The sequence below is a fragment of the Salmo trutta genome, chromosome 14 (assembly GCF_901001165.1).
Source record: "Salmo trutta chromosome 14, fSalTru1.1, whole genome shotgun sequence".
In the NCBI taxonomy this organism is placed as follows: Eukaryota; Metazoa; Chordata; class Actinopteri; order Salmoniformes; family Salmonidae; genus Salmo; species Salmo trutta.
In genome coordinates, this window is record NC_042970.1 from 83342471 (window position 1) to 83368351 (window position 25881).

General features: G+C 41.5%; 1 protein-coding gene across 6 annotated transcripts in view; it reads left to right on the plus strand.

Annotated features, from left to right (window-relative positions):
* Nucleotides 1–25295, plus strand: part of LOC115147703 (zinc finger protein 239) — a 34590-nt gene extending 9295 nt beyond the window's left edge. The window contains exons 1-4 of one of the 6 annotated variants that reach the window (XM_029690008.1): nucleotides 1275–1583; nucleotides 2074–2175; nucleotides 2502–2829; nucleotides 10520–10824. In XM_029690008.1, the coding sequence (XP_029545868.1) occupies nucleotides 2137–2175; nucleotides 2502–2829; nucleotides 10520–10677 (525 nt within the window). In that variant the 5' untranslated portion in view covers nucleotides 1275–1583; nucleotides 2074–2136 and the 3' untranslated portion in view covers nucleotides 10678–10824. Of the gene's footprint in view, nucleotides 1–1274; nucleotides 1584–2073; nucleotides 2176–2501; nucleotides 2830–10519; nucleotides 10825–12618; nucleotides 12719–15309; nucleotides 15773–19893; nucleotides 20242–23576 lie in introns of those variants that run through there. The other 5 variants (XM_029690003.1, XM_029690007.1, XM_029690004.1 and 2 more) reach the window with 5 other exon arrangements.
* The last annotated feature ends 586 nt before the right edge of the window (nucleotides 25296–25881 follow it).

Genomic DNA, 25881 nt, shown 5'->3' on the forward strand with positions numbered 1-25881 from the left:
GTTACCTCAGAACACTATGTCATTTTACTTACCAGTACGACTCTAGAGACGTGTCGTTAGACGGGAGGCCACGCCCATAACGATGACATCATACCAATTGAAGCCATTTTTTTATCATCACATACTTCCTCACAAACACACAGGCATTGATTGGTGGTTATGTTATTGTATACATTTAAATATATCCATTACAAAGCTTATAAGTGTTCCACTTTGCCAGCTGTCCCACTTAACCAATACTCACCCTATATTTGGTCTCCAGTCTATAGGCTACCGTAAAACCATCTAGGCTACTACTCTTTCGACCGTAGACTACAGAATTCATGTTAAATTCATTTGATGGAGCGTTGGTGGAGCACTGAAGGGCCGCGTCTCTCCAACAGCACCTTAGAGAGGCGTGCTGGGCATGGACAACCTAAATATTTTGCGCCAATGCCTTTGGCAAAGTGGGCACTGGTTATCATTGGGCGGCATCAACGCTCACCTAAATAGCCCTCATGCCACTGTGTGAGAGAAGTTATCATTGTTTTTTGGGCAGAATAATGTGAGTTGTTGGAGGTGTGTCTTTGTCAGTTTAGCATGGAAAATGCTGCCCTCGTCAAACTACCGCTCTAGGCTGTTGCCTAATGAGGGGCCTGCCGTGGGGCTTAGTCATATAATTGCATTAAGAATCCCATTGAATTCAATAGCATCTCTGTGGGCCTAGTCATATAATTACACATAGAATCCCTTTTAATTCAATAGCATCTCTGTGAGTCATGAAGATTTGTCATTTGACTTTATAAATCTATTGCCTTTTATTGTGGCATAAACACAACCAGTCATGATGTTTTCATCTGATTGTAAAACAATCATTTCATATGTCTGCTTTACTAGGCTACCCACACACGTTCACCCACTAGCAACATATTTCCAGCCTTCGAACAGTGGTGACATCTGTTACACAAAACACCAAATAGTGTCATGACATTTGGTGATTGTCATTAGACCAATATGTATGCCTCCACTGCTGTCTGTGCAAGTCTTGGTGTAAGCCACTTATCTCTGCCTTGGCAAAATGTCAGTGTTCCCGTCGAAACAAATGGCATTTTTTGAGCATAGGCTATATCTATGCTCATTTATCATGACTCTGACATGCAGTAATGATACACAAATGATGGTGTAATAGCCTAATGTTTTCTTTATTGTGATAGGCTCATGTTTTACTGTAAGCTGTTCCTCCACTATTCTGGACCTCACCGCCTTACTTTCACCCCTGATGGTAGCTGACATTGTTTGTAAAATTCACTATGTGAAAAATGAATGGTGGAAAGACGATTGGAACCATTTCCGTGTTTGACCGCTAGGTTTAATGGGTTTAATGACGTGCCCACTGTGGGGGACAATTCCCTTTTCTGCAAATTGACATTTATTTTGTTCTCTAGCTTACTACCATGCAGTAGGTGGCGGCATGCACATTCAAATTGTGTCAACGCCTTTATACCATAGAATAAGAGAAGTAAAACGCGGAAGTTTACGTTCCTGATCGTGTCCCTGTCAACAATTGACGATAATTAATCTTAGCTACTGTACAACTTTTACAGGTGAGTTTATGATCTGTTGAGCTATTTATGAGTGTAAATAAACCCCGACTCCCATTGCAAATCCTCAGTGAAAGTCAAATTGGTGGAATGACGTCCACCAAGGGCAGATAACTAGCCACCATAAGTTACTCTTAGCTAGCTTGTGTTACCAGCAGAGAGTAAAAGGCGAAGCATATACCACCACCTTTTGTTAAAAGATAGTTAATTAGCTAACCTAATATGTACTCTAATCTTAAGGTCCAAGCACATGGTATTTTTAGAAGTAGACTGGCTCTGGCAGCCAAAACAGCCAAATACTCCATCTAAAAGTGAATCGATTCTCTATTGCGATACGGTTCTAGAAACATAAAGCCATCTACTTTCATATGACATCAAAAATAATTTCATAAATACAAAATGTACACTGTTGTAACCGGCTTTATCACAGTTGCAGCCGACAATATTTTTCAGTTACAACACGTTTCAGGCGGCCTTCTTCCGTTACACACAGGTGCTAGGAGCATGCTAATTAGCACAGGTGGTCCCTCTGACTTCTGCAAACACGTGCAGTAACATGGAGATATGGCTGTGTGGGAATCCTAACCCTAAAAAGGTGTGTATCAAAAACTACCCCGTACAGAAGATGCCTTAGTCCAATGACTCTTATGTGTAATTGAATGGAACTGAGAGTCATGATCAAGGGCTAGCCTGATGCTACCTAGTAGAACCCATGCAGTCTGATTTCACCTCAGAGTAAATACGTTAGGGTAACAATTGGCTAAATGTCTCTTTGGGTAATAAGTCATTAGTTAACTCAACCTGTGATGAGAAAAGTTGTAATTTTAACAACTTGCTATAGCTAGTTAGCTAGCTAGTAAGCTATGACTTTAGAAAACAACCCTTCACTGTATCTGCCTCTTATGACTAAACCACCTACAGATCCACCTACCACATGGGCCTACTATGGCTGAACCCAAGCTGATGGAGTCCTCAGGTTCTGGCTGTGGCCTTCCAGCCCAGAGAAGTTCACAGAGGGATCCAGAGATGGTCTCAGTGAAGCTGGAGGACTGCAGTCAACCACTGGAAGTCAATGTGATTATGATAGGGGAAGAGAGAGAAGTTAAAGAAGAAGAACAGGTGGTGGAGGAGAAGAGAGCAGTCAAAGAGGAGAAGAAAGAGAGAGGAGTGGAAGAGGTGGAGAACAGGGAAGTGTCTGCTCCAGATCTAGAGGAAGAGGAGGAGGAAGTAGATAGTATCACTGACCCAGGTAAGTTCAGGTGTGGAGTACGGAGAGAAGTTGGTGCCTTGGCGCCCACTGGGGATTCCAAAACGATTATTATGCTTGAATCAACAAGTATTTTAAAGCCCCCTTTAATGCTCTTACTGTTCCTGAAAGTGTTGTCACGATAGCAGAATGTTGACTTCGATACCAGGTTCAGTATCACAATACTCAATACCAAAACTATACCACAGCAATTTTGTTGCTGTTTACATAGTTACAGAATGGCAATTAATCCAGACAGAATGCTCTTTTCAACCATTGGGCATCTTTTGAGTTAAATATCATTACATTTTAAATGTTTCACATCAGAGTTTTTCAGAGACAGCTATTTATGCATTAATGCATTAACCAATTAGACAATCAATTTGACTTTGTTTCTACCGAATGAATGAAATTGTATTTTTGTGTGAAATCACCAATTGGCAACCCATCCCTTATTGACACATAAACAAACATTACAATAATTCACTATGGTAATTAAATTATAATTCTTCCGGCGTTCTCTGCATTGCACGTCACAGAGTGAACAAATATAAAAGATATATAACCATCAATACATAATAGTAAATAAGATTATCCAAACAATAATTACATCCATAGAGCAGTAAAATAATATACACACACATACATACAGTTGAAGTCAGAACTTTACATACACTTAGGTTGGAGTCATTAAAACTTGTTTTTCAACCACTCCACAAATGTCTTGTTAACAAACTATAGTTTTTGCAAGTTGGTTAGGACATCTACTTTGTGCATGACACAAGTAATTTTTCAAACAATTGTTTACAGACAGATTATTTCACTTATAATTCACTGTATCACAATTCCAGTGGGTCAGAAGTTTACATACACTAAGTTGACTATGCCTTTAAACAGTTTGGAAAATTCCAGAAAATGATGTCATGGCTTTAGAAGCTTCTGTTATGCTAATTGACATCATTTGAGTCAATTGGAGGTGTACCTGTGGATGTATTTCAAGGCCTAGCGCTCAGGAAGGAGACGCGTTCTGTCTCCTAGAGATGAACGTACTTTGGTGCGAAAAGTGCAAATCAATCCCAGAACAACAGTAAAGGACCCTGTGAAGATTCTGGAGGAAACTAGTACAAAAGTATCTATATCCACATTAAAACGAGTCCTATATCGACATAACCTGGAAGGCCGCTCAGCAAGGAAGAAGGCACTGCTCCAAAACCGCCATAAAAAAGCCAGACTACGGTTTGCATCTGCACATGGCGACAAAGATCATACTTTTTGGAGAAATGTCCTCTGGTATGATGACACAAAAATAGAACTGTTTGGCCACAATGACCATCATTATGTTTGGGGTTAAAAGGGGGAGCTTGCAAGCCAAAGAACACCATCCCAACCGTGAAACACGGGGGTGGCAGCATCATGTTGTGGGGGTGCTTTGCTGCAGGAGGGACTGGTGCACTTCACAAAATAGATGGCATCATGACGAGGGAAATTATGTGGATATATTGAAGAAACATCTCAAGACATCAGTCAGGAAGTTAAAGCTTGGTCGCAAATGGACAATGACCCCAAGCATACTTCCAAAGTTGTGGCAAAATGGCTTAAGGACAACAAAGTCAAGGTATTGGAGTGGCCATCACAAAGCCCTGACCTCAATCCCATAGACAATTTGTGGGCAGAACTGAAAAAGCGTGTGCGAGCAAGGAGGCCTACGAACCTGACTCAGTAACACCAGCTCTGTCAGGAGGAATGGGCCAAAATTCTCCCAACTTATTGTGGGAAGCTTGTGGAAGGCTACCCAAAACGTTTGACCCAAGTTAAACAATTTAAAGACAATGCTACAAAATACTAATTCACTAGGTGAAGGATCATGGTTGGGCACAGCTCACGAGACTGCTTCACTATGAGAAGGATCATGGTTGGGGGCAGCGCTTAAAGGTCCGGATCATTGTTTACTTGCTAGACCACTGCCTTTCCTAGAGGGTAATAGCAAGCACTTTTTAGCGTCCCAAAACCTGCTGTGTGCAGGATTGTTCACAAGAAGGCCATCGACTCCAGAAGATGAGGTCATCGTGCGGGATTCGGGAAGTTGGCGAGAAATCCAGTGTTAAACCAGGCAGTATGGGGGATTTTCCGGTGCGTGTGTTGTGCGTCTCGGAGTGGTGAGCACAATCAATGTGGGCTTGGGGGGAGGCCGTGTGTGTGTGGGCTTGAGGGAGGCTGTTGTGTGTGTGTGTGTGTGTGTGTGTGTGTGTCTGGGCCATTGTGGGCTTGAGGGAGGCCGTTGTGTGTGTGTGTGTGTCTGGGCCATTGAGGGAGGCCGTTGTGTGTGTGTGTGTGTGTCTGGGCCATTGTGGGCTTGAGGGAGGCCGTTGTGTGTGTGTGTGTCTGGGCCATTGTGGGCTTGAGGGAGGCCGTTGTGTGTGTGTGTGTCTGGGCCATTGTGGGCTTGAGGGAGGCCGTTGTCTAGTCCTGTGTGTGTCTGGGCCATTGTGGGCTTGAGGGAGGCCGTTGTCTAGTCCTGTGGGTGTCTGGGCCATTGTGGGCTTGAGGGAGGCCGTTGTCTAGTCCTGTGTGTGTCTGGGCCATGGTAGGCTTGAGGGAGGCCATTGTCTAGTCCTGTGGGTGTCTGGGCCATGGTGGGCTTGAGGGAGGCCGTTGTCTAGTCCTGTGTGTGTCCTTGGACATGCACCTGCATTATGAATGTATGTCTGTACTATTTTTGTATCATTGCCATGGTTTGGCCGCCAATATAATCTATGCCCTGTATGTGCCAAGAAGGGGAGGAGAAACCAAGTAAAGATGGGCATAGACAGACTAGAAGTAATATTAGGAAACAATAGTGTCAGAATACCAAAAGATGTGGATCATGTACATAAAGAGGAGTGACTATGTATGTTGTGTCAGACTGAAACTGTACATAAAGAGATCCGAGTCTGGGACCGGCAGTTGCTCCATGGACCAGCTCGGCTTGATACTTTGTAATAAAGTCTATATTGAATTCACAAGCTCCGGTGCCTGAAATATTTTTTAAATAAGTATTTCCAAGACAGCAGTCAGGGTCATCGATGGTTACCACATATGGATCAAGCCACCAATACTGGACAAGTGCAATTAGTCCTGCAATTACAAGCAGGACTACTGCAATTACAAGCAGGACTACTCCATCCAGATGCAGGTGAGGTACTTGGGTCATTATATTACCACAATTATATGATTTTACAATATTGAACCTATTTGGTCAGAATTCACATATTAAAAAACCTGTATATACAGTCGCTAGTGAAAGTCTACACACCTCTTGCCCAGCATTCACATTAAGCTACCTTCATATTAAAAACATTAAGGACACATGCTCTTTCCATGAAAGACTGACTAGGTGAAAGCTATGATCCCTTGTTGATGTCACCTGTTAAATCCACTTCAATCTGTAGGTGAAGGGGAGGAGACAGGTTAAATAAGGATTTTTAAGCCTTGAGACAATTGAGACATGGATTGTGTATGTGTGCCATTCAGAGGGTGAATGGGTAAGACAATGTTTAAGTACTTTTGAATGGGGTATGGTAGTAGGTGCCAGGCGCACTGGTTTGAGTCAAGAACTGCAACGATGCTGGGTATTTCCTGCTCAAGTTTCCCATGTGTATCAAGAATGGTCCACCACCCAAAGGACATCCAGCCAACTTGACATAACTGGGCTTATATTTGTATTTATTATGGATCACCATTAGTTCCTGCCAAAGCAGCAGCTACTCTTCCTGGGGTCCAGCAAAATAAGGCAGTTATATAAGATAAAAACATTGCATTTCACAACACACTAAGTGTGTGCCCTCGGGCCACTACTCTACTAAACGACTTCAGGCTGCATGTATTTCTGACACCCAGTTTTGGAATATGGCCATGTTAGAAGGTCACTGGCAGGGGGTAATCATTTTGAGTACTTGTTTGTCCAAAGATCTGTACAGCTTGCTGAAAAACACAACAGCTCCCCATTTGATCCAAGTGTTTCTCCTTGTGAATGTATTAGATTAATATTACATTTAGCCCTCCATTGACTTCACACTGCATGCTGAAAGGTGAAGACCACATACCAGTACTGTAGACCACAGAGAGATCTGATACAGGCCAGCACATTATTTTGACCTTATTAGTTAGCCAGACGGTCCTCACATTGCTGACACCGTAATAGATTTACAGCAAGATATGTGACCTGGAAAAAAGATCTGAATTAACTGAGCCAAGATTGGATGTTTTTTGGATCCATGCCACAAGCATGTCCATATTTAGATTTTTACTGGCTGTGACATTTTAATGGGTTGATTTATGTAAAAATAAATGCTGACATAAGCTAAGCCGCTGGGGTGTCTCAGCCAAACTCCTGTCTGTGGTGATACACTAATTTGCGAGCACAGACTTGAGTCGTTTAAAGCACCCTTAAAATGTATTGGATCAAGAGTTACTATCCGATCCTTCCAAGACCCTGCTAAAATATGTAAAATCAAGACCGTGCTCAAATAAGTCATATGTAGAATAACAGTTTTATTTTGGGGGCCTTTCAGAGTTGTAAAAGTATCTATATTATTATTTGGGGGGGGATTTAATTTCTGGTTAAAAAAAACGAATCACTAGAAATTCAGCTAAAAATGTGTTTAATTTAGGAATTTCCAATTATTACACGAAAAAAAGATGTGATCATGTCCCAATGTAATCAAGGTATGAAATTGTGATTAGTTGTGATCAGTTTGCAGCTGAATCTATTTGGCTACCCCTGAAGGCCCTTCCCTCCAGGGGTATTGATTAGTTGTATTATTTTGCTAAACATTTAGTCAACCTGGGAGGGGACCTACCTTAAAGGAATACTTAGCGATTTTGGAAATTAAGATCTTTATCTACTTCCCTAGAGCTAAATGATCTCGTGGGTACCATTTTTTTTTTTATGTCTGCATGCAGTTTGAAGGAAGTTGCTAACTAGCATTAGCGCAATGACTTGAAGTCTATGGTGTATTTGCGCTAATGCTAGTTAGCATTGGCTTACAAAACAACCTCTAACTTCCTTCATACATAAGCAGTATGCTATTACCTGAGTAGTAGTTCATGCTTGATGAGGCCATGAGGTGACCTGATTCCTTCCTTCCTTACTTTGTGCGTGACATGAGAAAGAAGTTAGTTACATTTGACATTTTAGTCATTTAGCAGACGCTCTTATCCAGAGCGACTCACAGGAGCAATTAGGGTTAAGTGCCTTGCTCAAGGGCACATTAGATTTTTTTTCACCTAGTCTGCTTGGGGATACGAACCAGCTAACTACTGGCCCAATGTTCTTAACCACTAGGCTACCTGCCATCCCTAAGTTCCTTTCTAATATTATAAATGTGCATTTGGAAAATATTCAGACCCCTTCCCTTTTTACACATTTTGTTCCGTTACAGCCTTATTCTAAAATAGATATTTTTTAAGTCCTCATTCTACACACAATACCTCGTAACGACAAAGCGAAAACTGCTTTTTAGAAATGTTTGCAAATGTATTAAAAATCAAAAACAGATACCTTATTTACATACTGTTAGTATTCAGACCCATTGCTATGAGACTTGAAATTGAGCTCAGGTGCATCCTGTTTCCATCGATCATCCTTGAGGTGTTTCTACAACTTGATTGGAGTCCACCTGTGGTAAATTCAATTGATTGGACATTATTTGGAAAGGCACACAACTGCCTATATAAGGTCCCACAGTTGACAGTGCATGTCAGAGCGAAAACCAAGCCACGAGATCGAAGGAATTGTCAGTAGAGCTCCGAGACAGGATTGTGTCGAGGTACAGATCTGGGGAATGGTACCAAAACATTTCTGCAGCATTGAAGGTCCCCAAGAACACAGTGGCCTCCATCATTCTTAATGGAAGAAGATTGGAACCACCAAGACTCTTCCTAGAGCTGGCTGCCCTGCCAAACTGAGCATTCGGTGGAGAAGGGCCTTGGTCAGGAAAGTGACCAAGAACCTGCGCTCCAGAGTTCCTCTGTGGAGATGGGAGAAGCTTCCAAAAGGACAACCATCTCTGCAGCTCTCAGGGCTTTATGGTAGAGTGGCCAGATGGAAGCCACTCCGCAGTAAAAGGCACAAGTGTTGTAGGTTATTGTTCTGATGAAAGGTGAATGTCTGTTGGAACAGACTGAACCAGAATTTCGTCTAGGATTTTGCCTGTGCTTAGCTCTATACTATTTATTTTCATTTTAAAAAACTCCCTAGTCCTTGCCGATGACACGCATACCCACAACATGATGAAGCCACCACCATGCTTGGAAATGAGGCGTGGTACTCAGTGTTGTTGTTGGATTTGCCCCAAACATAACGCTTCGTATTCAGGACATAGTTAATTTCTATGTTATGTGTTTTGCTGTTTTACTTCAGTGCTTTATCGCAAACAGGATGCATGTTTTTGAATATTTTTTATTCTGTACAGGCTTCCTTTTCAATCTTTCATTAGGTTAGTATTGAGTAACTAAAATGTTGATCCATCATTTCTCCAATCACAGCCATTAAACTCAACTGTTTTAAAGTCACCATTGGCCTCGGTGAAATCGCTGAGTGGTTTCTTTTTTTCTCCGGCAACTGAGTTAGGAAGGACGCCTGTATCTTTATAGTGACTGGGTGTATTGATACACAATCCAAAGTGTAATCAATAACTTCACCCTGCTCAAAGGGATATTCAATGTCTGTAAAACATTTCTTTTTTACACATTTACCAATAGGTGCCCTTCTTTGCGAGGCACTGGAAAACCTCCCTGGTATTTGTGGTTGAATCTGTTTGAAATTCACTGCTCGACTGAGGGACCTTACAGATTATTGTAGGTGTGGGGTACAGAGATGAGGTAGTCATTCAAAAATCATGTTAAACACCATTATTGCACACAGAGTTCATGCAAATTATTATGTGACTTGTTAAGCACATTTTTACTGCTGAACTTTTTTTAGGCTTGCCGTAAAGCTTTTAATTTTTTATTAATTTCAAATAAATGTGTAACACAATTTCACTTTGACATTATGGGCTATTGTGTGTAGGCTAGTGACACAAAATCTCAATTGAATCCAGGCTGTAACAACAATGTGGGGGAACATCAAGGGGTCTGATTACTTTCCGAATGGACTGGACTATTCATAACCAGCAGTCTATGGTCTAGCTAGCGGTATACTCACCACCACTGGGGACCAACAAACTCCAACCACTGGGCATGCAAAGCACAGGCTGTGCATCCTACTGGAAGCATGCATTACATGGTCTATCCGTATAGGGCTTTTCAGTTTCAAACGGCCATGATCCTTTGAACGCGTTGGGGGCGATGAAACAACAGAGCCCCATTCAATGAAGGGAAGCGAAGTGGGCGGAGGGACGATTTGCACTTGGAGATTGGCAAAAGGGGGCATGATTTGTTGACATAATTGTAATCCAAACCCAACCTTCATTTACTTGTTGTGACGCACTGAAGTTCCAAATTCCATTTTAAAACGAGACTGACTTTATGACCATAATTATCCTATTTACAATTTGTAGTCAATTGTGACACTAGACTAAATGTTTCTGACTTATATCGATGCCACGGGCTGTTTTCAAAGGAATTTGTTTTTTAGGGGAAGTTGCTCTTTAAAGCCCCTTCCAGTGCTCTGTTCCTGATTCTAACCCCATATCTGTTCATATTCCCACAGGAGAGATCTCCAACCCAGGTTCTGACAGTGAGCCCAGTTCCACAGCATCAGGAAACAATAAACAACACAGACAGAGGAACTCAAGACAGAAACATCACCACTGCATGGCCTGCTTCACTCGTGTCTATGAGCCACAGGACTTGAAGACATACTTGTAGGCCCCAACCCTGCTCAGATTGCAGAGACAGTTTTATTATCCAATTTACCTTAAATCACCTCAACAGACTTTCAAAAGAAAGAAAACTTACCCCTGTGGTCAATGTGGGAATAGCAAATTAAAGATGCACCAAGTAACTCAAAGGGAATGAGTTGTACTACTGCTCTTTTTGTGGGAAGAGTTTTCCCTCTTTTACAGACCTTAAATAGATGCCAGCTGATCCACACAGGAAAGAAGCCTTTCCCCTGCTCTGTGGGAAGAGTTTCAGTCAGTTACACCATCTAAAGACACCAGCTCACTCACACATGGAAGAAACCTTTCCACTGCTCAGAGTGTGGGAAGGGTTTCTGTTGGTCATCAAAAAATGACACACTGGTTAGTATTTTTTTAGTTATTTATTTATTTCACCTTTATTTAACCAGGTAGGCAAGTTGAGAACAAGTTCTCATTTACAACTGCGACCTGACCAAGATAAAGCAAAGTAGTTCGACACATATAACAACAGAGTTACACATGGAGTAAAACAAACATGCAGCCAATAATACAGTAGAAAAATAAGTCTATATACAATATGAGCAGGTGAGGTGAGATAAGGGAGGTAAAGGCAATAAATAGGCCATAGTGGCGAAGTAAATGCAATATAGCAATTAAAACACTGGAATGGTAGATTTGACACGAGTGTGCAAAGTAGAAATACTGGGGTGCAAAGGAGTAAAATAAATAAATACAGTAGGGGAAGAGGTAGTTGTTTGGGCTAAATTATAGATGGGCTATCTACAGGTGCAGTAATCTGTGAGCTGCTCTGACAGTTTGTGCTTAAAGCTAGTGAGGGAGATAAGTGTTTCCAATTTCAGAGATTTTTGTAGTTCGATCCAGTCACTGGCAGCAGAGAACTGGAAAGAGAGGCGGCCAAAGGAGTTATTAGCTTTGGGGGTGACAAGTGAGATATACCTGCTGGAATGCGTGCTACAGGTGGATGCGGCTATGGTGACCAGCGAGCAGAGATAAGGTGGGACTTTACCTAGCAGGGTCTTGTAGATGACCTGGAGCAAGTGGGTTTGGCGACGAGTATGAAGCAAGGGCCAGCCAACGAGAACGTACAGGTCGCAGTGGTGGGTAGTATATGGTGCTTCGGTGACAAAACGGATGGCACTGTGATAGACTGCATCCAATTTGTTGAGTAGGGTGTTGGAGGCTATTTTGTAAATGACATCGCCAAAGTCGAGGATCGGTAAGATGGTCAGTTTTACGAGGGTATGTCTACTGGTTTTGTCGGGTGTCCTTACTCAGCCAAACAACTGACGACAAGGACTATTTTTTAAAATGAGTTTATGATCTGTTGAACTATTTATGAGCGTGAATATAGAGTAGTGATGTTATATCACAGGCCTGACACTGGACTGTTGCTTTAGAAGAAAGTCAACTTCAAACCACAGAAGTAAAACACATGTATACGCATGTTATTATGTAAATAGTATTTACCAACCGCAACTGTTATGTGACAATAGAGCAGGCAGGGGTTCTTGCGTTAACATGAACACTACTGTTCATCAGTACTCATTATTTACTTACCCTACATTATCACTTCAACTCTGGGTAACATGTAATAATTAATTTAGTATCAGGTAAAAACCCTGGATGTCTAACAAATTATGGTACAATAATTCAGATGTTAGTACCACTGCTGCAAACAAAACATCCACACACCAATGCTAACGATGCTAGCTAACTTTGTTAGCTTGCTCTGTGACTGGCATGTCCTGCCCTTTTTTTATAGAGTTGAACTATTTAATTCTCTAGCGTTTTGGTAGTGGCAGAAGGGAAGAAGTATCAATACTATATACTTTTCAGCTGCCTTATATATTTTGTTTACTAGAAAGCCTTTGAGTTGCTGGCTACATACCTACAGTATCTAACTGGCGGCAGCACAAATATAACGTCACTTCCGTTTTTAGAACGCGGGCGGTAGTTTACAGTCCTGCTGGTTTTTGTCGCGTGTCCTTTCTCAGCCAAACAACTGACGACAAGGACTATTTTTAAAGGTGAGTTTATGAACTGTTGAACTATTTATGAACGTGAATAAGGTCTGGCTTCCATTATCAATCGTCAGTGAAAACCTCATTGGAAGGTTAACCGCTACTGAGGGCCAACAACCTATCTACTGTTAGCTAGCTAACGTTAGCTAGCTTTGTTTACTAGCAGTGATGAAGAGGAGCAACAGTCCTGAACTATTTTCCACCACCTAAGGTTTAGCGATAATTTACTTCTGGGTAACCGAGATTAGCTAGAAGTAGACATCAAACAAATGTCTCGTCACTTCAATATCCTCAATGTAGACCCACCCAAGTTAGTACTAGCTATACTACTTGCAGTAGCTACGATGTCAACAATAAAGGACTATGTGAACTGTATAGGCTAGTTCCGGGGTGTTGCAGCATCGGTCAGAACACATTTAGGAGATGGAGGTTAATAATCCACGTTTAGGGTATTTATAATAAGCACAGTTGCATATGGGGGAAGGGTTGGAGTTGGGGCTTGTAAGGCCGGTAGGACGGTAAGGTAGGAAGTGGCGGTCTAGAAGAGAGATTAGAGAAACGCATTAGGAACACATCAACAAAGGTGCATAAATCATGAAGTAATGCCATATGACTAGGCTTAACATATAGTTACATATGTATGAGACTGCCAGGACTAAACACGACAAAGGAGGGCATTAGCATATCAAACAGGTCATGGTTATACAATAGGGACATATCATAAGCTATAGCTACAGTGCCTTTAGAAAATATTCATACCCATACGAATGTCAAGTAATAAGGGCTAAATTGAGGATTGATTATTTGATTTAGCTGAGCCCACTGTGTTAGTGCTGGTATGGAACAAGAGCCTGCACACCATGTGGATGGGCTGTCCAGAACAGGTGTTGCAGGCCTCTGATACAGTGCCTTCTGAACATATTCATACCCCTTGACTTATTCCAGATTTTGTTGTTACAGTCTGAATTCAAAATGGATTACAGATTTTTCTCTCACTCATCTACACACGGTACCCCATAATAAAAGTTAAAGTGTTTTTAGAAGTTAGCAAATTTATTGAAAATCAAATACAGAAATATCTCATTTACATAAGTATTCACAACCCTGATTCAATACATATTATAGTCATCTTTGGCAGTGATTAGAGCTGTGAGTCTTTCTGGGTAAGAGCGTTGCACACCTGGATTGTACAATACTTGCAAACTTCAAGCTCTGGCGAGTTGGTTGTTGATCATTGCTAGATAGCCATTTTCAAGTCTTGACATATATTGTCAGGCTGATTTAAGTCAAAACTGTAACTTGGCTACTTAGGAACATTCAATGTCGCCTTGGTAAGCAATTCCAGTGTATATTTGACCTTGTGTTGTAAGTTATTGTCCTGATGAAAGGTGAACGTCTGTTGGAACAGACTGAACCAGGTTTTTGTCCAGGATTTTGCCTGTGCTTAGCTCTATACTATTTATTTTCATCCTAAAAACTCCCTAGTCCTTGCCGATGACACGCATACCCACAACATGATGAAGCCACCACCATGCTTGGAAATGAGGCGTGGTACTCAGTGTTGTTGTTGGATTTGCCCCAAACATAACGCTTCGTATTCAGGACATAGTTAATTTCTATGTTATGTGTTTTGCTGTTTTACTTCAGTGCTTTATCGCAAACAGGATGCATGTTTTTGAATATTTTTTATTCTGTACAGGCTTCCTTTTCAATCTTTCATTAGGTTAGTATTGTAGAGTAACTACAATGTTGATCCATCCTCATATTTCTCCAATCACAGCCATTAAACTCCTTAATTGTTTTAGTCACCATTGGCCTCGGTGAAATCGCTGAGTGGTTTCTTTTTTCTCCGGCAACTGAGTTAAGAAGGACGCCTGTATCTTTGTAGTGACTGGGTGTATTGATACACAATCCAAAGTGTAATCAATAACTTCACCCTGCTCAAAGGGATATTCAATGTCTGTTATAAATGTTTTACACATCTACCAATAGGCACCCTTCTTTGTGAGGCACTGGAAAACCTCCCTGGTATTTGTGGTTGAATCTGTTTGAAATTCACTGCACGACTGAGGGACCTTACAGATTATTGTAGGTGTGGGGTACAGAGATGAGGTAGTCATTCAAAAATCATGTTTAACACCATTATTGCACACGGAGAGAGTCCATGCAAATTAATGTGACTTGTTAAGCACATTTTTACTCCTTTACTTTTTTTTAGACTTGCTGTAAAGGGGTTGAATACTTAGTAACTCAAGACATTTGATTTTAATTTTGTATTAATTTAAAAATGTCTAACATAATTCCACGTTAACATTATGGGCTATTGTCACTGGCCTACACACAATCTCAATTAAATCCAGGCTGTAACAACAAAATGTGGGAAAACATCAAGGGGTGTGAATAATTTCTGAAGGCACTGTACATGCTTAATACTTACTATAGCGACAGGGCTGCAATACAGATTCTTAATACTTCTACACCGTAATATAGGGCTGGGCGATATGACGATATATATCGTGTGACGATAGAAAACGTCTATTTATTTCCTTGTGTCGCAAATCACACTCTTTACGGCAATATTTGTCGTCAATTAGACGACGCTTTGCGTGCCGTGAAAAGAAAATTTGCAACACAAACAAACACGGAGGAGAGTGAAAGTGACACGGAGCTGGTACCTAAAAGAGAGGCTACTTCGGTCGCATGGACGTGGTTTGGGTATGAAAAAGAGCCAGAAAACCGTCCTCTGCGAAATATGCCGCAGGCCGGTCCCAACAACCGGCTCAAACACCACTAACCTCTTTTACCACCTACTCAAGAATCATGTGAAACAGTGCGGAGAGAGTCTACGGATGAGGCCCAAAAAAGTACAGTCGAGTGCTCAAAACAACCCCAACTCAGACGTTGGAAGAGGCTTTTGCCCACGGCACACCATCTGGCAAAGAATCACGAAGATGGAAGGAGATAACAACTGCAGTTACAACTAACATCTGCAAAGACATGGCCCCAATTTACACGTAGAGAAACGAGGGTTTCATGACTGGTGTTAACACTCGACCCAAGGTACCAAATTGATATGTGACAAGTATTAATGCCAAAATAACAGGCAAGCCCCCCAAAATATTTTTATTTTAGGCCTATGTTTTTTGGTAGTGTTTTTTATTTTTTTTATACATTAATATTTCGTTACATGCTTAACTGAAAAGTTGTTAAGGTTCTAAGTAAAAGGAGAAATAATCAAATATGAGTAAGTACCTTTTTATTGAGTTTAATTCAAAATGTAATAAATAGGCCTTTACATGTGGTCATTTTATATAAACTATATTAATTAAATATACAGAATGTGATATGAAATGACCTATATCGGGATGAGATTATGGCCATAATCGCCCAGCCCTACCACTTTATAATAAAGGCACTTACATCATGTCACACACAGGTTAGGATAGAGCCACCCCGTGGCATCTACAAAGGTAAAGGTAGCATGCTACTTATGTTGGAGACCAGAGGTGATTTAGAGTGGAAACAGGTGTGGAGGGAATGTGTGTGGCCTGAGGTAAAAGGCAGGTGATTAGAGAGTGGGGAAAGGGGGATACCTAGTCAGTTGTACAACTGAATCAGAGAGGTGCGGGGGCTGCCTTAATCGACCTCCACGTCTTTGGCGCCCGGGGAACAGGGGGTTAACTGCCTTGCTCAGGGGCAGAACGACAGATTTTTACCTGGTCATCTTGGGGATTCGATCCAGCAAGCTTTTGGTTACTGGCCCAACGCTCCAACCAGGGGGCGTGGCCTGAGGTAAAAGGCAGAGGAGAGGTGATTAGAGAGTGGGAACAGGTGTGGAGGGAAGGGGCGTGGCCTGAGGTAAAAGGCAGAGGAGAGGTGATTAGAGAGTGGGAACAGGTGTGGAGGGAAGGGGCGTGGCCTGAGGTAAAAGGCAGAGGAGAGGTGATTAGAGAGTGGGAACAGGTGTGGAGGGAAGGGGCGTGGCCTGAGGTAAAAGGCAGAGGAGAGGTGATTAGAGAGTGGGAACAGGTGTGGAGGGAAGGGGCGTGGCCTGAGGTAAAAGGCAGAGGAGAGGTGATTAGAGAGTGGGAACAGGTGTGGAGGGAAGGGGCGTGGCCTGAGGTAATTGAGCAATTGTAAGGCCCTATAAAATATGCATTGCGGAGAACATGGACAAAATCCAGACATTAAAACATAATTTAAAAATATAAAATGTATTGAACTTAATAGAACGGTCATTAATTTGCCCAAGTTATGAGACTAAATGCATTAGTGATTCATATTTTCATGCAACTTTCTGAAATGTCACAGCAATGCCCGTCTCTGTCTGTGTGTGTGGGCTGAGTGAGTGCCTATAGGCTATGCCTTAGGGCTGACCCCATTTAGTCAACTGGTCCATTGTTTGGCTGTTGGTCGTCCGATATTTCTTTAGTAAAAAAAAATAATTCATGGTGGCACCTTTCTGATTGGCTCGTGTCTGAGTGGACTGATCCAATGTGGAGGCCGTGAGGATGGTACAGTCCATCAATCTAAGACGTGCTACTGTAATTGTGTATGGTTATATTGTCGGAACAACACTAATAAAACTTTTTAATGACATGCACTTTCTCTCATGTTGGATAACGGTCGCTGTCCGCGGGTCTGAAACAATCAATGCGCTGTTGAATTGGCGCCTTTTCCTAGACCATGTTGCTATGTGCATAATAGCAAAGTTATCCAGCATATAGGTGTTGAGAACGATGCGTTGGAGTTAGGAGACAAGGAAAGAGGAAACCCCAACTTAATTAGGTCTATAATCAATAGCCTAACTGTTAAGCTTGGGGCGGCAGGTAGCCTAGTGGTTAGAGCATTGTGCCAGTAACTGAAAGGTTGCGAGATCGAATCCCCGAGCTGCCCCTGAACAAGGCAGTTAACCCACTGTTCCTAGGCCATCATTGATAATAAGAATTTACCTAGTAAAATAAATCATCCATATATCTCCAGAAATAAGACAGATTCTGTTGCCTGTCTGAGTGTTTGTTTACCGTTCAATTCCGGAAATTGCTTTCACAAATTAATGCAATGCTTTTTAGTCTTTGCTGTAATAAAGGCTTTACAAAAAAACGTTACAACAGACACTCTGGTATGCTTATCATTTATTTGCTGTTGTTTACATTGTTCCAAACGGTCAGAAAAAGTATATTGTAATCTATCAGCACCTGCTTGGCACATATAATATGCCTGTAGTGCTTGCTCCTTACCTTATTTTTCTAGATCTCCAGTATTTTCCACAACTAGTCACATTTATTCCACACCTGACTTCCCCTTTACCTCCTGAGCAATCTGTAAACATTCCCTCGTTTCGAGTTAATTTGTCACGTCCTCTGCATCCATTTTGCTGTCAAATGTTGCTGTCACGGTATTTGTTATAATCAATGTATTATTGTGATTATGATATGCTATAGGTCAGCTCCTATTGGTTACATGCATGAGATGCTTACAGGTTGAGGGAATAAGGAATGTTTTTGCTAAACAAATTAGGGATTTTGGTAACAGAACTTTTCAGTCAGAAAGGGCTTTAATTATGTTGCAACACGGACGGGGCGATAAACACCTACCTGGCAGAGTGATATCATGATTATTTACATCAATCCAGTGGCCATTTGTTTTGCAAACTGCAATTACATCATTGCTACAGAAACATTGGTAACCAAGCAACGGTTTGTTGCTGGTGCGCACTAAAGTGTAACTACACCCAAAAATCTAAATTTCTTCTATTTTTCCCAGACCTCAAAAGTGGTTTAAGCATTGTCCAATTTAGTTTTTCTAGTAACCTTTACACTCAGAATGACAGATTGGGGCACTGATAAAGCTACATTGGAACCCAGTGGCTGTACATTAACATGCTATACATGATGTCAGAGCTCAGACTCTGCGCTTCACAGCGCTGTATGGGTTTTGACTGACAGCCGTTCTGAACTTGAGCATCGTGCGCGACAAGTTGCCCCCATCTCTCCCGCTAATTGAGTAACTTTTGCAAATGTTTTGCTGTCTTGAGAGGGAAATGCTGTAATGTATTTTGAAAATGACTCAATGTATTTTGAAAGATGAGACGTTGAGGGACTAATAAATACTAGTTATGTTGGCAATAGAACAAGCTTGACCCAGATTGCCATTTATAATGGGCCGTGTTTGGATGGCGTAAACAACAACAGTAATTGTGTGATGGCGGGGATGCAGGATTATGTTCAAAACAACTACAAGTGTGCTTGCTCTAGTTCCTCAGCGGCACAGCTAGGAGAGCAACTATGAAGGTTATTATGATGATTATTAAGACTCTTTGAGTCATTCAAGTTCATTGAAGTTACTTAAGAACTGTGAACACTTTGGAGAGGTGTGTGTCCACTTGGAGACTCCAGTTAGTCCTCTCACTCAAACCCTTGTCATTTTTTTTTGTCTTATGTTGCACCTACCCCACATATTACAGGAATATTCTTATCATGTTACTGAATGTATCCAGAGTATTTTCAGATTTTGTTATCAACAAATGTGTCAAAATAAATGTAAAATGCACATAAAATCAACAGTGTAATGTTTGGATATAGTCTTGTCAGGTCAACTGTTGTGTCCTCAACTTAAGTCTAATCATTTTACCATAATCTCCAAAGTGTTCCCTTTCAGTTGCTACCATGCATATGCATTTAATATGCTGTTAATATTTTTTTATGTAAGAAACATTTCAGTTTAGCCCTATCAATATAGGCCAATTCCCACAAGTGTAAAGGGTTAAAAACTGATTTAGAGAGTGAAAAACTGAAACCTGGAAAAACAAAATGGAATTTGGGAAAAACAAAACCGGGAACCAAATTTAAACCTATTTTTATTTAAAAAAAATGTAAACATTTATTTATTTTAAATTTTTAATAGGGCTCTACAACTAGCAGTCCTGTAGGAGTGCCATGATCGTTTACAACACTTTTGAATGAACAAAAATATAAAACTAAATACTGAGGAGGGAGAAGGGGGGTGCTGAGGTATATTTCTGTCTGTAATAAAGTCCTTTTGTGGGGAAAACTCATTCTGATTGGCTGGGCCTGACATTGAAATTGTTGCGTTTTATATTTTTGTTCAGTGTAGTTTCAGCTAGCTATGTGCAACTCACCCTCCACTGTATCTGCCTCTTATGACTAAACCACCTACAGATCCACCTACCTACTAACCTGCCATGGCTGAACCCAAGTCCATGGAGTCCCCGGGTTCTGGCTGTGGCCTTCCAGCCCAGAGAAGTTCACAGCAGGGTCCAGAGATGGTGTCAGTGAAGCTGGAAGACTGCAGTCAAACACTGGAACTCAATGTGATTGTCAAAGAGGAAGAAGAGGAGACAGAAATCCAAGAAGAGGTGGAGGAGAGAGCAGTCAAAGAAGAAGTGGAGGAGAGAGCAGTCAAAGAAGAAGTGGAGGAAAGAGCAGTCAAAGAAGAGGTGGAGAACAGGGAAGTGTCTGCTCCAGATCTAGAGGAAGAGGAGGAAGTAGATAGTATCACTGACCCAGGTAAGTTCAGGTGTGGAGTATGGAGAGGTTGGTGGCCACAGGGGATTGTAAAACCCTATTGTTGTGCTTCTACTTGTATCAACAAGTATTTTAAAGCCCCCTTCAATGCTCTGTTTCTGATTCTAAAGGCCTTTTCATACCAACTGCGTTACATATTCTGGAAAAATATGGATTCTGATTTTGACACACAAAACCATCAGAGTTGGGGTCAATTCAGGAATCACACTGAAATTCCAATTCTCTTCAATGCTTTTCCATGAGGAGATGTTGGAATTGGAATTAGAATTTTGGTTTACTTTCTGAATTAAAACGGAATTGACCCCAAACCTTAAAACCATTCACAAGTCTGATGCGTTTTTCCCCACACTTTAATTAAATATTTGTTCAACGTCACAAACGCTGCTGCAGAGAGGAAGGACTGTGTAATGAGAGAAATAATATTGTAGTGGGGCAATTCCACCATAACAAAATTGTCCTGAGACTTTTCACTTAAAATACACTGCTCAAAAAAATAAAGGGAACACTTAAACAACACATCCTAGATCTGAATGAAAGAAATAATCTTATTAAATACTTTTTTCTTTACATAGTTGAATGTGCTGACAACAAAATCACACAAAAATAATCAATTGAAATCCAATTTATCAACCCATGGAGGTCTGGATTTGGAGTCACACTCAAAATTAAAGTGGAAAACTACAATACAGGCTGATCCAACTTTGATGTAATGTCCTTAAAACAAGTCAAAATGAGGCTCAGTAGTGTGTGTGGCCTCCACGTGCCTGTATGACCTCCCTACAACGCCTGGGCATGCTCCTGATGAGGTGGCGGATGGTCTCCTGAGGGATCTCCTCCCAGACCTGGACTAAAGCATCCGCCAACTCCTGGACAGTCTGTGGTGCAACGTGGCGTTGGTGGATGGAGCGAGACATGATGTCCCATCATGTGCTCAATTGGATTCAGGTCTGGGGAACGGGCGGGCCAGTCCATAGCATCAATGCCTTCCTCTTACAGGAACTGCTGACACACTCCAGCCACATGAGGTCAAGCATTGTCTTGCATTAGGAGGAACCCAGGGCCAACCGCACCAGCATATGGTCTCACAAGGGGTCTAAGGATCTCATCTCGGTACCTAATGGCAGTCAGGCTACCTCTGGCGAGCACATGGAGGGCTGTGCGGCCCCCCCAAAGAAATGCCACCCCACACCATGACTGACCCACCGCCAAACCGGTTATGCTGGAGGATGTTGCAGGCAGCAGAACGTTCTCCACGGCGTCTCCAGACTCTGTCACGTCTGTCACGTGCTCAGTGTGAACCTGCTTTCATCTGTGAAGAGCACAGGGCACCAGTGGCGAATTTGCCAATCTTGGTGTTCTCTGGCAAATGCCAAACGTCCTGCACGGTGTTAGGCTGCAAGCACAATCCCCACCTGTGGACGTCGGGCCCTCATACCACCCTCATGGAGTCTGTTTCTGACCGTTTGAGCAGACACATGCACATTTGTGGCCTGCTGGAGGTCATTCTGGCAGTGCTCCTCCTGCTCCTCCTTGCACAAAGGCGGAGGTAGCGGTCCTGCTGCTGGGTTGTTGCCCTCCTACGGCCTCCTCCACGTCTCCTGATGTACCGGCCTGTCTCCTGTCTCCATGCTCTGGACACTACGCTGACAGACACAGCAAACCTTCTTGCCATAGCTCGCATTGATGTGCCATCCTGGATGAGCTGCACTACCTGAGCCACTTGTGTGGGTTGTAGATTCCGTCTCATGCTACCACTAGTGTGAAAGCCCCACCAGCATTCAAAAGTGACCAAAACATCAGCCAGGAAGCATAGGAACTGAGAAATGGTCTGTGGTTACCACCTGCAGAACCACTGCCTTATTGGGGGTGTCTTGCTTATTGCCTATAATTTCCACCTGTTTGTCTATTCCATTTGCACAACAGCATGTGACATGTATTGTCAATCAGTGTTGCTTCCTAAGTGGACAGTTTGATTTCACAGAAGTGTGATTGACTTGGAGTTACATTGTGTTGTTTAAGTGTTCCCTTTATTTTTTTGAGCAGTATATATGCCAAACAAAAACCATTGATTTTCAAGAGTTAACAAACCATACAACTCTATGCACAAGGACTACTTTTAACAATTTCCTCTGAATATTTTTACAAAGATACATTTACTGGAAGAACTGTGCAGATGCAAAGTTTGGAAACGGGTTGCGTCCACGTTTTCCCAAAACTCTTAAATATCTGCTCTGAATTTAGATTCAACAATATCTGTAGAAATCATGGGGTCTCAGCTATGACATGACACATTGACTTTGAAAAAATCTCTTTTGGTTATTGAAGTGGATTTACACCTGGTAACGGAATTGTGGTAATGGAATTTCATCATGGATTCCTGATCTGTACTACACAGAAATGATGGAGATCATTTGGATATGAATGTCATTCTCTTCATGGTGATGTACCCTAAATAGGTACACAAAGGTGTGTGTGTGTGTGTGTGTGTGTATATATATGCAATATCCTACTTTGGGCATTATTCTACACTGGCTAGCTATTATTTTAATGAGCTCTGCCTCCAAACAACCAAATTTGGTTGGTCCGGTCTGGACCAAATCTGAACGAATCATAAACGTCTACTGTACTTAACTCTATTGTACTGAACTATACTCTACTGTGCTGTCCAAACCTGTGAACCCAATTGTGTTTTGTGACTACTATGATTATCCATTGTAGCCAATTTACAATTACGTTAACGATTTTTCCGAAATTCTGTTACTGATTTTGGTTATTTCGAGTTCTAAACACTTTACTGATATCAATTACCTATGAATCATTAAAACACAAATTTAATTGATAGTTCTACCTTTTACTTGTTATTTCTGTGAACTTTCATTATCCTCATGAGGGAGAGAAATTAGACAATATCTTCAAGATATGTAATTCTGTTACCAGAAACCCACAAGACACAAGGCAATGTTTCTTAAACGTATGGAAGGCCGGGAAGTTGATCCTAATCTAAATAGAAGTGCTAATATTAGTTGGTGTCTTTACTTCATTATTGTGTTCTGATGTGTTTCTGATGCCGTAAGACTTTTTCTAGTAAATGTTTTCTAAGACCCCTTTACCATCTGTTTGACCAGAAATCAAAGTCTTTGCTTATTTCACATTTTTAGGATGGAAAATGTTTAAAATGTATATATGCCTTAATTTCTTAAATATAGACCACTTTTCATGACATGCTCGTATTTTTCTTTTTGGTCAGAATTATTTTGACAAAAATTGGACTTGGTGAGAAAAAGGCCTTAACCCCATATCTGTTCATATTCCCACAGGAGAGATCTCCAACCCAGGTTCAGACAGTGAGCCCAGTTCCACAGCATCAGGAAACCATAAACAACACAGACAGAGGAACTCAAGACAGAAACACCACTGCATGGACTGTTTCACTAGTTTCTATGAGCCAGAGGAGTTGAGAAGGCACACGTGTAGGCCCCGCTCCTGCTCAGATTGCAGAGGCAGTTTTATTTGTCCAACTCACCTCAAATCAAAACCGACAAAAAAAAGAAAGACGCACCCATGTGGGCAATGTGGAAAGAGTTTTCAGACCCCAAGCAAACTAAAAATACACCAGCGAACTCACACGGGGGAGCAACCTTTCCATTGCTCTGTTTGTGGGAAGAGTTTTTCTCTTTCACAGAACTTAAATCGACACCAAATAACTCACACAGGAAAGAAGCCTTTCCTCTGCTCTCAGTGTGGGAAGAGTTTCAGTCATTCATCAACTCTGAAGACACACCAGCTAATTCATACAGGAGAGAAGCATCACCACTGCTCTCAGTGTGGGAAGGGTTTCAGTCGGGCAGGAGACCTAACAAGACACCAGTTTACTCACACAGGAAATAAGCTTTTCCACTGCTCTCAGTGTGGGAATGGTTTCAGTCGAGTAGCAGCCCTGAAGGTACACCAGCAAACTCACACCGGAGAGAAGCCTTACCACTGCTCTGTTTGTGGGATGAGTTTTTCCCTTTTACAGACCCTAAATAGACACCTGCTTACGCACACAAGAGAGAAGCCTAATCACTGCTCTGAGTATGGGAAAGGTTTCGGTCACTCATCAAATCTGACGACATACCTGTTAAAGTGAGTTCTGTTGCATTTTATTATGGGATAGGACTTGCCCCCCAAATAGGACAGGGGTTATGGCATTAACGTCCACACAACTTGTCTCTGGTCATCTGGATCACTGCTCAGCGTTTACCTAACCTATTGTTTTACCACTTCAATCCTGGGTAAACCTGGTAACATCTTATAAACCTTGAGTATCATGTAATAAACACTGGACGTCTGTTAATAAATGATGGTAATCATGGGTATAATAGGTAGATATTTGTGAAGGAAGAATGGTTGACAACCTTTTAACTTGGGTGTCATGTTATAAACACTAGCTATATTATTAAATAAAAATGTTAGTGGCGAAAGTAGAGGATTCCAAGTCATGTTTTGGAGTTTGAGTATTGTATATTGAAATAATGCTCATGGGTCACCTTGACATTATGGGGTATTGTGTGTAGATTGATGAGGAAAATAAATAGTTTAATTCATTTTAGAATAAGGCTGTAACAAAATGTGGAAAAAGTAAAGGGATCTGAATACTTTCTGAATGCACTGTACAGTGGTATTTGGGCTTCATTTTTCAAGTTTTTGTTTTCAATCACATGATTTTTGTAAAAGTTATGCAGTCGACATGTAATCAGTCGCAAGTCTGACACATTTTATAACCATAATGCAACACACTTTGAAAGGTGCTGACCAAGGATGACTTGGACAAAAGGGATCTGCTTGATCTTGCCTAGTGACTGGAGTAAGGAACGTGTGCACGTGCATGCAATTTGAATGCATTTCAATGAATAGGAATGTAGCTGCTGCATATGGCGATCGGCAACTCATACCCTGGCGCCTCTCCTGAGGTTTTGATGCAGTTTTAACAAATTTTTGATTTTTTTGCATGAAACCTCTCAAAATCGTTGAGATAAAATATTCGATAACAAAAATTATTGAAAATCTGTGTGTATCCTATCTAGCTAATCATCTATCTAGCTCAGTCAACAGTTTTAGAACACCTACTCATTCCTGGGTTTTTCTTTATTTTTACTATTTTCTTCATTGCTGAATAATAGTGAAGACATCAAAACTATTAAATAACACATGGAATCATGTAGTAACCAAAAAAGTGTTGAACTGAGGGGCTGCCGAGTGGCGCAGCGGTCTAAGGCACTGCATCGCAGTGCAAGAGGCGTCACTACAGTCCCTGGTTCGAATCCAGGCTGAATCACATCCGGCCGTGATTGGGAGTACCATAGGGCGGAGCACAATTGGCCCAGGTTTGGCCGGGGTAGGTTTTTTTAAAAATAATTTGTTCTTAACTGACTTGCCAAGTTAAATAAAAAAATATTAGCAACAGATCAGAATATATTTTCTAGTTGAGATTCTTCAGAATAGCCACCCTTTGCCTTGATGACAGCTTTGCACACTCTTGGCTTTCCCTTAACCAGCTTCATGAGCTAGTCAAAGGTCAGTCAATCTGGAAAATGTCAAGAACTTTGAAAGTTTCTTAAAGTGCAGTCGCAAAAACCATCA